At 35.2% G+C, this 15,173-nt stretch overlaps 1 protein-coding gene and 1 long non-coding RNA gene across 2 annotated transcripts; both read right to left on the bottom strand.

The window, feature by feature from the left end:
• Positions 1-2,289: 2,289 nt before the first annotated feature.
• LOC122135090 lies at positions 2,290-3,503 on the bottom strand. The gene is made up of 4 exons (XR_006153314.1): positions 3,383-3,503; positions 3,244-3,270; positions 2,676-2,698; positions 2,290-2,595 (listed from the first exon to the last, which is right to left on the bottom strand). It is a non-coding gene; the product is annotated as an uncharacterized LOC122135090 (long non-coding RNA).
• A 1,826-nt stretch (positions 3,504-5,329) lies between these two features.
• Positions 5,330-13,614, bottom strand: LOC109047962 (proliferation-associated protein 2G4-like). Its single transcript, XM_042713222.1, has 13 exons — positions 13,400-13,614; positions 11,564-11,692; positions 10,706-10,811; positions 10,555-10,624; positions 10,381-10,473; positions 9,702-9,765; positions 9,540-9,619; positions 9,378-9,455; positions 9,153-9,286; positions 7,960-8,054; positions 7,559-7,686; positions 5,845-5,898; positions 5,330-5,755 (listed from the first exon to the last, which is right to left on the bottom strand). The coding sequence occupies exons 1-13, from the start codon at positions 13,485-13,487 to the stop codon at positions 5,690-5,692; spliced, it is 1,185 nt and encodes a 394-aa protein (XP_042569156.1). The 5' UTR covers positions 13,488-13,614; the 3' UTR covers positions 5,330-5,689.
• Positions 13,615-15,173: the final 1,559 nt, after the last annotated feature.

Genomic DNA, 15,173 nt, shown 5'->3' with positions numbered 1-15,173 from the left:
CATTGCTGCAGTAATTCAGGCAAAAGGAGCCCCAACTAAGTATTGAGTGCTGTACATGCTCATACTTTTCATGTTCATACTTTTCAGTTGGCCAAGATTTCTAAAAATCCTTTCTTTGTATTGGTCTTAAGTAATATTCTAATTTTCTGAGATACTGAATTTGGGATTTTCCTTAGTTGTCAGTTATAATCATCAAAATTAAAAGAAATAAACATTTGAAATATCAGTCTGTGTGTAATGAATATATTTAATATACAAGTTTCACTTTTTGAATGGAGTTCGTGAAATAAATCAACTTTTTGATGATGTTCTAATTATATGACCAGGACCTGTGTATATATATGTATTTAATATATATAGGTGTGTGTTCACTGCTGTGTGTGCACTTTGGATGGGTTAAAAGCAGAGCCCGAATTCCGAGTATGGGTCACCATACTTGGCTGTATGTCACGTCACTTTCACTATTAGCTTACAGCAGACATTTAATGGGTGTTTACATACCATCTTGTGACAACCAATGCGGTGTACTTTCCCCGCAAAAAAACTAATGGTGCAGAAAAGGCATTTTGTTTAATGAGGGGTAAGCGAATGCAAATGAACATTTGTCCATTAACTCCGACTAAATTATGGACAAACCTGGATTGCAGTCAAACCACTGAAGGAAAACTATTCATCACCCAGCAACCGGCTCAGCTGAGGTTATGTTGCTGCTCAGATTAAGGGCCAGCTACATAAACATAGACCCTGGGTTAAGACTGTCTTAACGACCAGTTTGACCAACTAGCAGTTAGCCAAGGATGATCAGTCTCACTTTTCTGATTAAAATTAGGCCAGTCTACATTTATGTAACTGACGGGTCTAGAAGACAACCTAGATGGCTATTTTTTTAAGACTAGTCTAAGCAGTTTATGCAACCGGCCCTAAATCAGTTTGAGTGCTGGTCTAATAAACCTTCGAATCCCCTCTTACCTTATCAGGATACTGCAGTTCTGGTACTCCCACCAAATTATGCAAGTCAGGTGGGGGATGAGTTTGTCATCACCCTTCTATGTCTCCAATGGAGTGCGGCAGGGCGGAACTGTCTCCGCTGCTATTCAATCTTTACATGGATCATTTATCTAGGGAGCTAAAGGGATGTAGAACTGGCTGCCTGGTGGGGGATAGTCTCATTAATCATATGCTTTATGCTGATGATTTGGTGGTACTGTCTCCCTCCAGTGCCGGCCTGCAGCAACTTCTTAGAATATGCTCTCAATATGGGCAAATGTTTGATATAAAATTTAACTCGATGAAGAATGTGGTACTGATCGCCAGAACCCAGGAGGATATGAAGGGTGTCTATCCTTCTTTCTCATTGGCAGGTGAACCACTAGAGGTTGTAAAGAAAATTAAATATTTGGGACATGTGATAAGAGATGACCTCTGTGATGATGATGATGTGCAGCGTCAGTGTGGAAAACTGTATGGGCAGGCAAACATGCTGGCACGTAAATTCCACATGTGCACACTTGATGTTAAAATCTCACTCTTCAAAACCTACTGCACTTCACTGTATACTGCCCACCTGTGGTGTAATTTTAGGGAGTCGAAAATGAAAAAACTTCAAGTATCTGTATTTTGTTGTCTCTATGGACCTGTGTGTCTTGAATAAAAATCACACACACACACACAACACATAAAATTGATCAAAGATCTTGCAACATTTAAGACAAACTCCCATCCCCCTGTAAAGCTACCACCCTGTGATCACAGTACTAAAAGCACCATTACTTCTATACACAAATAATTAAAAAAAAAAAAAAATCCACTAAAAACCCAATTTTCATGTTAATAGCTGCAGTCCATAGTTACTGCTTTCTGCCAATTTGCACCTCTGCAGTTAACTTGACTACACTCCCTTTGTTTACTTGGCACGCATTTTCTCAGATCATGCAGCAGACAGTTAAGACATGGCAGGGAACTACAATTCTGTCTAAGCTTCATTATGGCGTACTATAAAATGTGAGTCTAGAAGTAATGCAAAAGATTTAAAAGCTAATTTTTTTGTAAGACTAAAATATGTTCTAAAATCTAAGCATTGCATAATCTTTCCAAGATTAACTTTGAATGGGAAAGTAAGGGAATAAGGAGCATGCACAAATACAATAGTAGCAATGGCATGAGTGAAAGCTCTACAGGTATTGTGCATTCCAACACTATCACTCCTGCAAATACCTTGGTTTGATCTTAATACTCATAGCGTGAATAAAACCCAGTTACCTCATACAAAAAACAACCAGTTAGGCAAAGGATTTTTAAACCAAAAAGATTTATTGAAGACATTAACAAACTTGCTGAGCTGACAGGTCTAAGGAATGTCCAAAACAGTTCACATGGTCATCAAGACCAGGATGCTTCTGCAGAACCAGGTGATGGGAAACCAAATCCTCATTCAGAAGAAAGCAGACCTCATAGATGGTGGATGAGTGGAGCTTCAGTTGGGCTTCCAGCAGACTCTTGCTGAGGAGATTGAAGTAGAGGAGCACTCTCAGCTTCAGCGAACTGGGTCCAGTTTACTTAGACCTCTGCCTCATCTTTCTCCTTTTACGCTTCAGCCTAAAATCACATGGACTCAGTCACTTCATGCCCACTGCAATACAAAACGTAAGATGCAGCTCCTAGGTTTACAAACGTACCTGCGCATACGCTTCTTTCGCCACTGCAAGAAAAGTACAAAATTAATAAAAATGATTGATAAAAGGGAATTAGGCAGTTTAAAGAAACACTGCAACTCAAAGCTACACATGCGCATTAGCTACTAGCGCCACTGGCTATATTTTCACTAAGCAACATGGGCGTTCAGACGGATTCGTTTTAAGAAACCAAAAAGCGATAAATACGTAACATGGTGTACTATTATTTCAAGTGTTAATGTTTAAGTCAATAATAAAAAAAAAAACAGAAACATTAACTTGCAGCAACTGCAAACTCAACGTGGTTACAATATCCCTGCGAAAAAACTAGCGGGCTATCGTTAGCACAGTAGGCCCGAGTATACAACAGTACAAAAAAAAAAAAACACACCAACTTAAATCTCTCAGTTAGGCATTTTACTTCACAGAGTTAAAAGTAAACTTAATATTCAGCTAAATCACAACAAACAACTAAATTAGTATAATAAGTACCGCATTAGCCACCAAAATGCTATCAAGACTAGCTAGAGAACGATAAACTATTTAACATGTATATCAAAAAGGTACTTACCTTCGCTCTCATGATGAGAAGATGGTTCTGTAAATAAACAAATACTGTTAGAGCTGTCGATGGATGGTGCGACAATGTCTTAGATTACCACAGATTGTATGAGATGTTAACACAATGTCAGCGAGCGCTGTTTCCTCACCTCGCCAAGCGATAGCAACGACTCCAAGAGAACGTCATGCGCGAGACGGGCGCTTTTATACGTCTCGCTTGCGTCATTTTCCAGCGACTATAAAAAAGAAACGCGTGCTGCGTCTGTCGATAATTTTCAATTTTCATCAAATTTATACAGCGGTCAAAATTTCTCATTGTTCGGAGTGTACTTTGACTGAATTTATGCAGTTATTTATGTGACGTACAAGCGGTGTTATGAGAGAAGGTCTGAAATAAAAAGTACAATTAAATTAAATAATAATTAATTTTGTAATATAAGCCTATTAGTAATTATATACCATTATTAGTCATATATACGTTTATAATTAATAATATAACTAATTAAATAGTTTCGTTTAATATGGGTTTTTATTTACTATCTTATTTATTTTATTAAATTTGACATGGACGACACACTGTATTTTATAACAGATAAAAGTATGCAAAATATATTCAAAACAAATAACTATGCCATTTCATTATGTCCAATTCAACTGAAAAATATTGCTGAATAAAACTGTTTATTACTGACACTTGTAGTAATTATTAGGAAAAAAAAAGTCCTCTCAAATTTGTTTTTATTTCAGCAAATTTCTTAACGTGTGTAAATATTCGTTTTAACATAAAAATGTAAGAAATGTAAATGTGAGAAATTTCACAGGAATTTGGCAAACAGAAATGGAGTAATGAGTCCCTGAATCTTGTGTGGCACCAGCTGCTTCTCATCCGCATGAACTGCACCAGATCTGGGAGGTTTCTTCATTCTTTCACCAAGACACTTGAAAGCTCTTGAGTTTGAGTTTGTTACAGGTGGTTTGCAGGTCACTGGTCTCTTTAATTGCCTGCTGCCTGTAAACCGGAAGCGTCCCAAGAACTGTTCCACAGGTGCAAGGAACAAGTATGAAAAATATAGTTTAAACCCTTTCCAGTAAAGATCTTTTAAGCTTATCTGTATTTTGCAAAATTATCTTTAAAATACACGTTTCTTTCTTTTTTGCTGAGTTTACCAGAACACATTCAGTAAAGGCTTTTCCATGTTGATGCACAACGGGCCCAAGAAGTATTTGCACATTTGGGCCACTCTTAAAAAAAGTATGAATGTTGCACAAGCACACTCTTTAAGCAAAACATTTCAGAAAAAGAAATTAAGCTTACAGCTAAAAATGAATGATTTCGACTCTCTAGTTGTCAAACAGTAGACTATATGTCCATAGTTAATATGAACTAAACTTGTGTTAGGACACCTGTGTGAACTAGACTGTCAATCCAGTTAAACTGTTTTGGGACCAGTTGGTTAACAGTTAAATAAATTCTCTCACATATATCCTCTAAATAATTCTCAGTTAAACCACTAAGGTACATAATTGGTTTGCAGATGCCACTGGGTTTGACATTTCATCTAATGGCATTCTTGTAATTTACATTTTGAAGCCACTGTATATCATGACTGCTTCATTTTGATGGATTCATAAATCACAGTTGTCTAGATTTAAAGTTATCCACATAGCAGATTTCTGTGACATTTAAGTGCTTAAATTGAAATAAACAAAGCTGTGATCCATACATTGGCTAATTAAATTTATTAGATGTATGCTTATAAAATGGCAGGATAATTTAGTCAGTCAGTTTAGTCAATAAACACTGGTTTCAGAAGTCAGACCAATAAACTGAGAGGAAGATATACGTCGAAACAGACTATGGAAAGTCATTTTTATATTTCGGGAAATACTAGAAAACGAATGCTGAAGTCATCAAACAGAAATCAATCAAAGCTTACCAAATTGATTAACAGTGCTTCCATTGAAGTTGTTTTGCTATATTTAAGTTGTAGTGAGGCAGTTACTGCTCCAAAGACTCATTACAGGTCATCAATATGAATTATGAACATTTCCCAACTGACAAAAACTCAACCTTTAATAGACATCAAACAGGGATCTCATCTGCATGGACACGAATGGCACTTTGTAGCAATGCTGCCTAAAGAGTGCCACCGTCACACTTTTATTGTTCATGATGGCTTGTACAATGACAGAGAGGGTCAAAAGGAACCCAGCACTCGCCTCCTGTAAACACGGTTGGACAGTTATCTACCTGCTCATCTGTACACTCTGCTTTCGTTCAAAGACAACCAAACGTATGTAAACTGCACAAACACTGTAGCAGTCTTATTTAATTAATGAGGAGGTATTCAGAAAGACAGAAGGCTCTTAGTGGGGCAGGTCATAATTAGCTTTAACGGTTCTGTTCTTTGGGCTGTGCAGAGGCTCTGTCAGTCAGCTTGGTTGGCAGTGGGAGTCTATGCAGCAGCTTCGCTCTCAGCCTCCATTGGTTGTCCTGTGGCACTCTCCACATTTTTGGATGCCTGGGAAAAGAAAAATTATGCAAATATGGTTTCATATTTACAACAAATTGCCATTAGAAATCGGGAAGGCAAATGCAGACACAACAAACCTTCTTTTTCTTCTTCTTCTGTGCCTTGCGGCTGGCTGAGCTTTGCAACAATGTCTGCAAATAATAAAAGGCATTGCCAATAAATCTTAAAGGCAAAAATCAACTGAAGAATTTCATTATATAGAGCAAGATTTTTTTTTTTTTTTTTTTTTGCCAATGACCCGAAAATGTTTGTCCCATGTCTATTTACTAAAATATATATTTGTAAAAATAATGACATTAATGAATAATGAATGATAGTGGATTATAAATTACATTAGGGCTGGGTATTGACAAATTTCACTATTAGATTCTGATTCACAAGCTTGCAATTTGATTCGATATTATTTTAGATATATATTAGGTATAACGACAAAACTAATGTCAGTTGGTACATTACTATAATATTGAAGGTTAAAATGAACTGATTTGTATGCAAACACTAAAATTACATTCAATGAAGTTTTTTTTATAATAAAAAAAGTTACAATTACGTAATTATTTTTCTACTCCAATTCATTTTTTGAAATATAAACATTTTAATAGTAGCTGTAATAACTTGATAGATTTATTCAAAGAAATAAAATATTGAAGAACAGTAAAATTATAATGAATATGTTATATCGTGCATATCTTTAGCAAAATGCTCCTCTCTAGAGTTAATTAAAAAAAAATTAATGTTTTTTTCTGAAGTAAATGGGATGTTACGTGACATTGTTTACAAGCTGTTATACTGACGTCTTTCTTCGGTTGAAACATGATATTGTTTCAATATTGTTTCATAAAAATGAAAAAATGAGAATCAATTAAAATCGAGAAATCAGTATATTATTATTTTTTTTACCCAGCCCTAGAAAACATGTTAATTTCTATTTAATTTTAATCATTTTTACAATAATATTTTTTCTAACATTATTTTCATATTATTATAATTATTTTATTTTTGAAAATAATTTTTATACTTTGACAATTTTCATTCTGAGGTTCTTTCTACCAATTATTAAAACAATTACATATAAATAACAAAATAAAAGATAACGCTTTACAATAGTGTCATTTGTAAACATTAGTTAATGTATTAACTAACCTGAACTAACAATGAAAAATACATTTCTTACAGTATTAATTAATATTTATTGAATTTAAAGAAAATACAGTTATTCATAATTCTGTTTATAACAATTATGCAAATTCTGTAAATACTAACACTTTATTTAGTTTTTTTTTTTTTAAACAAAAAGTATGATAAAACTATTACATTTTAAAATAAAAAGGGAGTATTAAATAAAAATACAATTATTTTATAGCAAACTTAAATTACATAAACATTTACTTACATACATGAATTTTCATAATTTTCTAACTTAAACTCAGCAAGCTTTTATTTTGGCGGGTTGACGGCAAGTAAGTATATGCTGTGCGGTTTAGCGCTGCCGATTGAAGAGCGTCAGTGAATGAAATGTCACAGTTTTGCATTGTGTTTTGAAAATGGCAGCAGAAAGCCTAGATTTATGCTCTCAGTTTGAACAGAAATTGATTACAGTTTGTCGATCTAAAATGGTTATTGTACATTAACAGCTGTCAACTAATGAGTGGTCTGAATTTATTTACACAGCACATTTTTTATTTTGGCTTCACATGCGCACCTGTGTACCACTTATGTGCACCCCTGTGTTTATATATAGCTTCCATACCAGTTCCCTGTGTGTGACACCAGAACCCTTCATTTTCTTACCTTGAGCTCTGGGTCTTGTACTTCATGCTCAGACTTGTAAAGCTCTGGATCAAAAGATCCACTGGTGATACGCAGAGGGCCGTTTGCCATGAGAAGCACTGTGAATTTAAACTGTGCTACATATTCACCTGAAAGAGAAGAAGATGAGGAGGAGACAGAAGGTTTGACAATGTGACTCAAGACTTTGCTGATGGCACCAAACTTCTAAAATAAGAACAGTCTTTGACCTGGTCATGCGGCAAATGTGCTGGATGCGCTTCTCTGAGCACTGGCATGACAGGAAATTGTTTTTCATTTTCATTTAGTGATTCGTTGCAAAGGTTTAACCTTATCATCTTCATGCTTCATGAAGGTTTTACATATAAAAGTGAAATTTTAGGTCTGTGGTACTTATCCCTCACCTTCCTTCTCATGCAGGACACTGAAGGGCTGAAGCAGCTCGTGTTTGGCACACTCAACCACTCCTAGTCGAGCTTTACTCTCATCCTCAAATGCCCTGACAGCACAGACACCAGATCACACAAAGACAGAAAGACAAGGAGAGAGACACAAAGGGTGATGAGCAACAGAGGTGAATAATTTGTTTTGTGCCATGCACTTTTATTTGAGATATTAGTAACTGATTGAGAGGGAAATGCACAAACATATAGCTTGAGTTCACTGCCAAATGCATTAACGTGAATACAACCTGGTCTAAAATTGATGTTATTTTATTTATATAATGCATTTATATCATTTAATTATACATTATCATTCAAAAAGGGCCATTAAGATTTCGTTGTTGAAAGAAATTAATACTTTTATTCAGCAAGGATGCATTAAATTGAACAAAAGTGACAATGAAGACATTTATAATGTTCAAATAAATGCTGTTCTTTTGATCTTTCTGTATTCAAAGATTCCTTGAATAAAAAATCAGTCTGTTCAGCGCTGCTTCAAGTTGGAGACATCTAGATTTCTGAAGGATCACGTGACACTGAAGACTGGAGTAATGACTGCTGAAAATTCAGCTTTTTCATCAAAGGAATAAATTAGACTTTGAAATATGTTAAGATTAAAATGAACAGTTATTTTAAATTGTAATCATATTTCACAATATTACATTTTTTTTTAGCAAATAAATTCAGCCTGAGTGAGCTTAAGAGACTTTTAATAAAAATCTTACTAACCCCCCCAAAAATTATTCCATTGTTTTAATTCAATTTTAGAATTTACAATTTTACTTTAAAATGAATATAAATATTTATCATTCATTTATTATTTTGAAAGTGATTTATTTTTTAACCTTTTTACTTTTAAACTATAAATTATTGAATTAAAGGGTAACAAAACAGCTCCGGGGCTTTTGCAAAAACTAGAGATTGGACTTTCCTTTTTTCTTTAGTCAAGCAGCATAGATTTAAAAAACAATTCTACTGCACAGACAGCCAAGCTTTATTAAAAGCTTATCTTGCCAGCAGTGATTTACCCCTTTAATAATGCATTTCTTCATTTTCTTTTTAAGTGGTGGCCCTTCCTTAAGGGTAAGTTAAACTAACTTTCAATTAGTGATAATAAAAAGGTAAAACCTCTACTTGAACCTAAAAAGAATTACCTCAGAGTAAATGGCATGGCATCAAATCGTCGCTCGACCTCACTAAAGAACACCCTGGAGGTCTTCATCTTCAGTCCATACTGCTTGCTGGGGTCTCGCTTGTAAACGGTGGTCCTCTGCCCGGAGTCTCTAGCCTGCAGGGAGAAAGAGATCGAGGTGATCAGCTATCTGTCGCATGTAAACGGCAGACATCGAGAGCACAGTGATGTTGAGATGAGTCTTCACCTTTCCCTCTCCGGTGCTAATGAGCACATCCACAGCGTACACCTCATGCACTTCAAATTCTGCCTTCTCATGGTCCTTTTAGAGCAGACAAGGACAGAGAGCCTTTAGCATAGAGAAACACTCAATCATTTTCAAAAACAATCTAGTGCTTTATTTTCCTGACCTTTGCTGGTCGGTGGGGTTCTGAATGATGGTCTTCTCTCCATCAATGACATGCTGCTTTAACTGATGAGACAGCATGCCTGTGTAGAGAGACAGAAGGTGCTTTAAAAACCGTGTTATGGTGCTTCAACAGTGAGTGAGATCAGCTTGTTGTCAGCTCACCCTCTACGGCCATGCATTTGAATGATTGGGCAATTTTGTTCCAGGCCTCTGTGACCTGAGTGTTCTGAGAAAAACAGGAAAAAAAACAGGCGGTTGATCCACTATCACTTTCTAAATGGGTTTTATGCAGAATCACATTTAAACTAGTATTGTTAAATAATAAAATTACAAAAAATCTTTTTCAGTACTTGCAATAGAATCGAAAAAAAAAATACAAGTATTAGACTAAAAAAAATAGGCAGTTTGGTAAGTACTAAAATAACTAAAACTGACATAAAAATAAATTAAAGCTAAATAGAAATAAAAAAAATAGTTTGGCTTTGGCAATGAAACACACAGCGTCTCCATGATATGGCTGCTGCAATACTACAGTAAGAATAAAATATATACATTTGGACGGTGTTATGCATATCTCCCCACACAGTGACATAGACATGTTGGGCTGTGTTTGTGCGAGGCGTTTTAGAAAGGCGTGGATGAGCGTTCACTTTTATAAAGAATATCTCTTTGGGTTTGAGAATTTACGGATCTTCTATATGCACAAACAGCTTGTAACACTCCAAAGACAAAGGAAATCGCATCATATGACCCCTTTAAAGAAAGATTAAATCATTAATCAGTGTCGTTCACGAGGAGGTTATTAGCAGTTCATTACAGGACTGGACTGATTCTAACTAACCTGATTCCCAGGTTTAACCAGCCGAAGAGCAGCTTCTGCACACAAGTGGGCAGCTTTGATCACATCCGCTTTCCGTCCCGTCACAGGAGCATCCTAGAAGAACAGCAAAGTTAAGTGCACTTCCAACAGAAGGAATAATTAGCTTTGTGGCATTCACAACAAAGAGAGACGTACCTTGCTCGCACCAACCACAAAGCTGTTAGCAATGTTGGAGATGAAGCCATCCACATGCACTCCAAGGTCACTGTGAAACAAAATACAATAATAAGGAAACGGGCTGATAAACAAATGAAAAATATATATATTAAACAGAAATAATACTCACATTTTAACCAAGTCACCGTCTTTAAGTGTGTAGTCTGGATCGCTCTTCAGTGGTGAGAAGTGGCATACACAGTTGTTCACAGACACACAGGTGGGAAAGGCAATCCCTGTCACACAAGAATGAAACATATAGCTACTTTTTCATATACAGTACTTTGTCATAAGTTTGGAAACTTTATGATTTTTAAATGTTTTTAATGAAGTATCTTATGCTCGCCAATGCTGCATTTGTTTGATCAAAAATACAGTAAAAAGAATAATATTGTGAAATAGCCTATAATTACAATTTGAAATAACTATTCATAAAAAATGGCTGCTGAAAATTTAGCTTTACATTCACAGGAATAAGTGACATTTTAAAAATATATTACAATAGAACACAGTTCTTTAAAATTGTAATACTATTTCACAATATTACTTTTTTGAGCACATAAATGCCTTGGTGAGCATAAGAAACTTAAAACATTTAGAAATCGTATTGTTTCCTAACTTGTGATACTTATTGGTGATTTTGAGATAGTTTTGTTTTTTAGATTTTGTTTTTTTTTTTTATTTTTGTTTATTTTTTATATATTAATTTATTTTTAAATACATTTTTTAATATTTAAAACTATAAAAATAACTAAATTTTGATTCATGTTTTATATTAAGTTTAATTAAGATAATGATTATTATACATAATATTTTTAAATAGAATTATTTTTTAAAAATATAAAATAAATTGTAAATACATTTTTTAAATAACTACATAGACAATAAAAATAATACAATTTAAAAAATTTTGATTAATGTAAATTTTGAATTTAATGTTTCTGGTTTGGTATGTATAATATATTTCTTTATTCATAAGCATTCTTACCTTTCTTTATCTCTTTCTCCTTCTTGAAGACCTTGCCTGTTTCGGCAGTGATGAAAGCATCTCCTTTCTCGCACAGGCTGAGGACAGACACACCAGGCTTGGCTGCTTCGGTGACCACCTTCAACGCCTCTGAAAGAAAAAGACATTTAACATTAAACAACAAAGTTTCCTAGCCAAAGGATTTTGAAGCGCTCCCTAAAGCACTATGTGACATGACCTGATCTGAAGAAGATCAATACACATTAAACCAGAAAGCACTCCTAGTAAAAGGAAGTAATTGAACATTTCAGTAGCCGACAATAGCTAACACTTTCTCAGCACCTGCCAAAAAAAATCTACTTGACAGAATGACACTTTTTCACATTACTTTAACATATTACCTACTATTAGGGATGTAACTTTTAACTTTTTGACGTTTGTTTATCGTTTTAAATGTTTTTAGGTTTGTATATGTTGAGATGCTAAACAAATCGGGATTCAATTAGAGTAGGAGTTTATATGAATGGATGTCTGAGGGGAACTTAATGTCTTTAGAAAAGTTTAGATGGTATTTTTTCTTTTCATCTTGCCTCTGTATAATGCATATTAAAGTTTATAAGTGTAGCGCTGCTTTGTATGCAGCGGAAACCAAGGAAATGCTTTAAGCGCCACCTACTGGCAGAGAGTGAATCTGCAGCTCGTTCAGCTCGTCTGCTGTTTCTGTTTCATACAGATATTTTTTATGTATAGTCTTAAAAAACTAAAGCCAAATCATTCTGTTTTTGCTTCAAATTTCGAAATTATACAATCTAATTTAAATTAAAAACTGCTCATGTTGCATGCATGCAGCATCTTTGTTTGGATCGTGTTTAAAATGCAGTGGTTGTCTCATTTAAATGGAAAGTGCACAGACAAAGCCTCATTTTGTTTATATGAAGATATTTCTTTTATTTATGTTACTTATTTATATGATTTGGAGCTTGTTTTAAATGTTCAGTTTAGGTTTGTTATTAAGATTTACATTATATTTAAATTTTGTCATTTAGCAGATGCTTTTATCCAAAGCGACTTAGAAATGAGGACAAAAGAAGCAATCAAAACCAACAAAAGAGCAATAATATGCAAGTACTATATTAGTATATTATTACAGTGATATATTTTAATTTCACAAAGAATTGTGCAGCATTTTTTACAATCAATAATAAAAGGACACCTTTAATTTATAATTCGTCTCAAATCTAACTTTGTTAAATAAAAAAAAGTGAATCGAATCGTTGAATCAAAATCGTGAATCGAATCGTGAGTTGAATCAAAATTGTGTTTAGTGTATAACGTCTTCAATCTCATTTTGTGAGAAAATTTTTTCCATTTAGTGTGTATGTTATTAGATATGTTTTTGTCAGTCACCACTCACTCTCATTGTAAGGAACAAGAGGCAATGAAAGTGAATGGTGACTCAGGCTGTCAGTCACTTTAATCATCCTGTCAAACATTTCCTTCTGTGGTTCATAGTCATACAGGTGTAGAGTGAGATTAGGGTGGGTAAATAATGACAGAATTTAACTTTTTGAGTGAACAATGACTTTAAGTCGCTACGTTACAACTACAGCTAACTGGCTAACCTGCTAGCCATATATTTATAAACATAAATAACGCACTTAAGATTACAAAACATCGGCTGCTGATGCTTGTCCATACGATTTCAAGTTAAGCCAAGTCCAGAAACTAGAAATGAGTGGCATCGATGTCTATCTCACCGCAGCTCACAGACACATGGCCGAGCGCTGAGCTGTAACGTTATTACCGCTCGGTCAAATTTAGCCCTTAATCACGCATAAAGCTCCAGAATCATCTTACGGTTTGCTATGTCGGCCCCCATCTTGTACTTGGTGACCACCAAGTCATCAGCGATGGTATGCTCTTGTTGGTCGTCGTCTCCTGACATGCTTGTCAGTGGTGGGGTTCTAGAGGAGCTCGTAACTTTTTTCCCTCGCTTCGCTCGTGGGATGATGGAGCGCAGCACGCTTCAGATCACAGCCTGCGCCCACAGCAGCCGTGGAAAGATGGCCGATTACTGCACCGCACTTCAGAATAAAAGTCGCAGAGCTGCGGCTAGACTGACAAAGAGTGACCTCTGCGGGAACTCGTGGGAGTGTTAATATCTCATCCTAACTTTACCAGTTTGGTGTTTTATGTACAACCAAATCGTATTAGGATAAATCTTCAACGTCTTGCATTTTTGTCGCTTGAATAAGACATTTCAACTTTTGTTTCATTTTTGGGATGAAGGTCTTGGAAGGTTAATTAAGATGTCTTTTATTTCGAGCTTTTTAACCATTTCGATATTAAATGCGTGTGTGAGTATAATTACGTAAGTAGCAGGAATAGTAGCCTATGTTATTATTATGCTGTTCAAAATTCAGCAAATGTGTTTTTTTTTCTTCAAAAACTGAAATACAAACCTCCATCAGATGTTGGGTTGTCTTGATCGTCAGAATAACATGCTCGAGTTTCTATGAAATTATGACTGTATTTTGGATATTGGACAAATGTGCCATGTGTTGTCATTTTCAACCAGCTTGTTGAGGTTATTGTGGTTCATGATGGTTAAAGTAAAGAATTAATTCAAATAACCAATGTTGCAGTTAATACTCATGAAACTGAAGGTGACAAGATGTAAAGATTATGAGTTGTTATGAGTGATAGACTATTTTATAATTTATAAAAGAAACCTGGTAAGCACATAAAATTAAAAAAATTAAAAAAATAACAAAAAAACATTTTTTTTCACAATCTAAATGAGGTTTTAAGTCATTATTTTCTAACTGTTTACCTGTAAATGAATAAAATATGAAACAATCTGTCTCACAGACATTGTTCAGTGTTTATATTTACTTGCAAACCATTATTTTGTCTCTAGTTTGCACTATATTATACTATATAGTATAATATAGCGCTCTCCAGTGGCACTATATTATACTATATAGTATAATATAGCGCTCTCCAGTGGCTTAACTCCTACCTTTCTGATAGATCCTTCATGGTGTCTTGGAGGGGTGAAGTTTCTAAGTCACAACAACTTACTACTGGGGTTCCTCAAGGCTCAGTACTTGGACGCTCATCTACATGACGTCATTAGGATCTGTCATTCAGAAGCATGGCTTTCATGCTATGCTGATGACACTCAACTCTACTTCTCATTCCAACCAGATGACCGACGGTAGTTGCTCGCATTTCAGCCTGTCTGAGTGACATTTCTAGCTGGATGAAGACCATCACCTTTTCAACCTTAACTAAGACTGAACTGCTGGTGGTTTCCAGCTAACCCATCGTTTCATCACAACTTCTCTATACAGCCAAACTCCTTCCAGGACAGCCAGAAACCTAGGAGTTGTGATGGATCATCAGTTAAGCTTCACAGACCATTGCTGTTGTCCTGCAGATTTGCCTTATAAAACATTAGGAAGATTAGACCAGTTCCTGTCAGAGCAAGCCACCCAACTTTTGTCCAAGCTCTTGTTCTCTCCAGGGCTGGACTATTTGTAATGCTCTTCTGGCGGGCCTTCCTGCATGTACTATCAAGCCTCTACAACTGATCCAGAATGCAGCAGCGAGGGTTGTCTTCAATGAG

Source organism: Cyprinus carpio, chromosome A23, assembly GCF_018340385.1.
Source record: "Cyprinus carpio isolate SPL01 chromosome A23, ASM1834038v1, whole genome shotgun sequence".
Classification (NCBI taxonomy): Eukaryota; Metazoa; Chordata; class Actinopteri; order Cypriniformes; family Cyprinidae; genus Cyprinus; species Cyprinus carpio.
The sequence above is the reverse complement of the archived record's forward strand: the minus strand, read 5'-3'. Positions and strand labels throughout refer to the sequence as shown.

Bases quoted from the DNA above. Each gene is read 5' to 3' on its own strand.
- LOC109047962 (XM_042713222.1), bottom strand. From the start codon at position 13,487: ATGTCAGGAGACGACGACCAACAAGAGCATACCATCGCTGATGACTTG. The intron at 9,766-10,380 runs GTTAGTTAGAAT...TGTTTTTCTCAG, and splicing joins TGGTTAAACCTGGGAATCAG to AACACTCAGGTCACAGAGGC. The intron at 9,620-9,701 runs GTGAGCTGACAA...CTCTCTACACAG, and splicing joins CAAATGCATGGCCGTAGAGG to GCATGCTGTCTCATCAGTTA.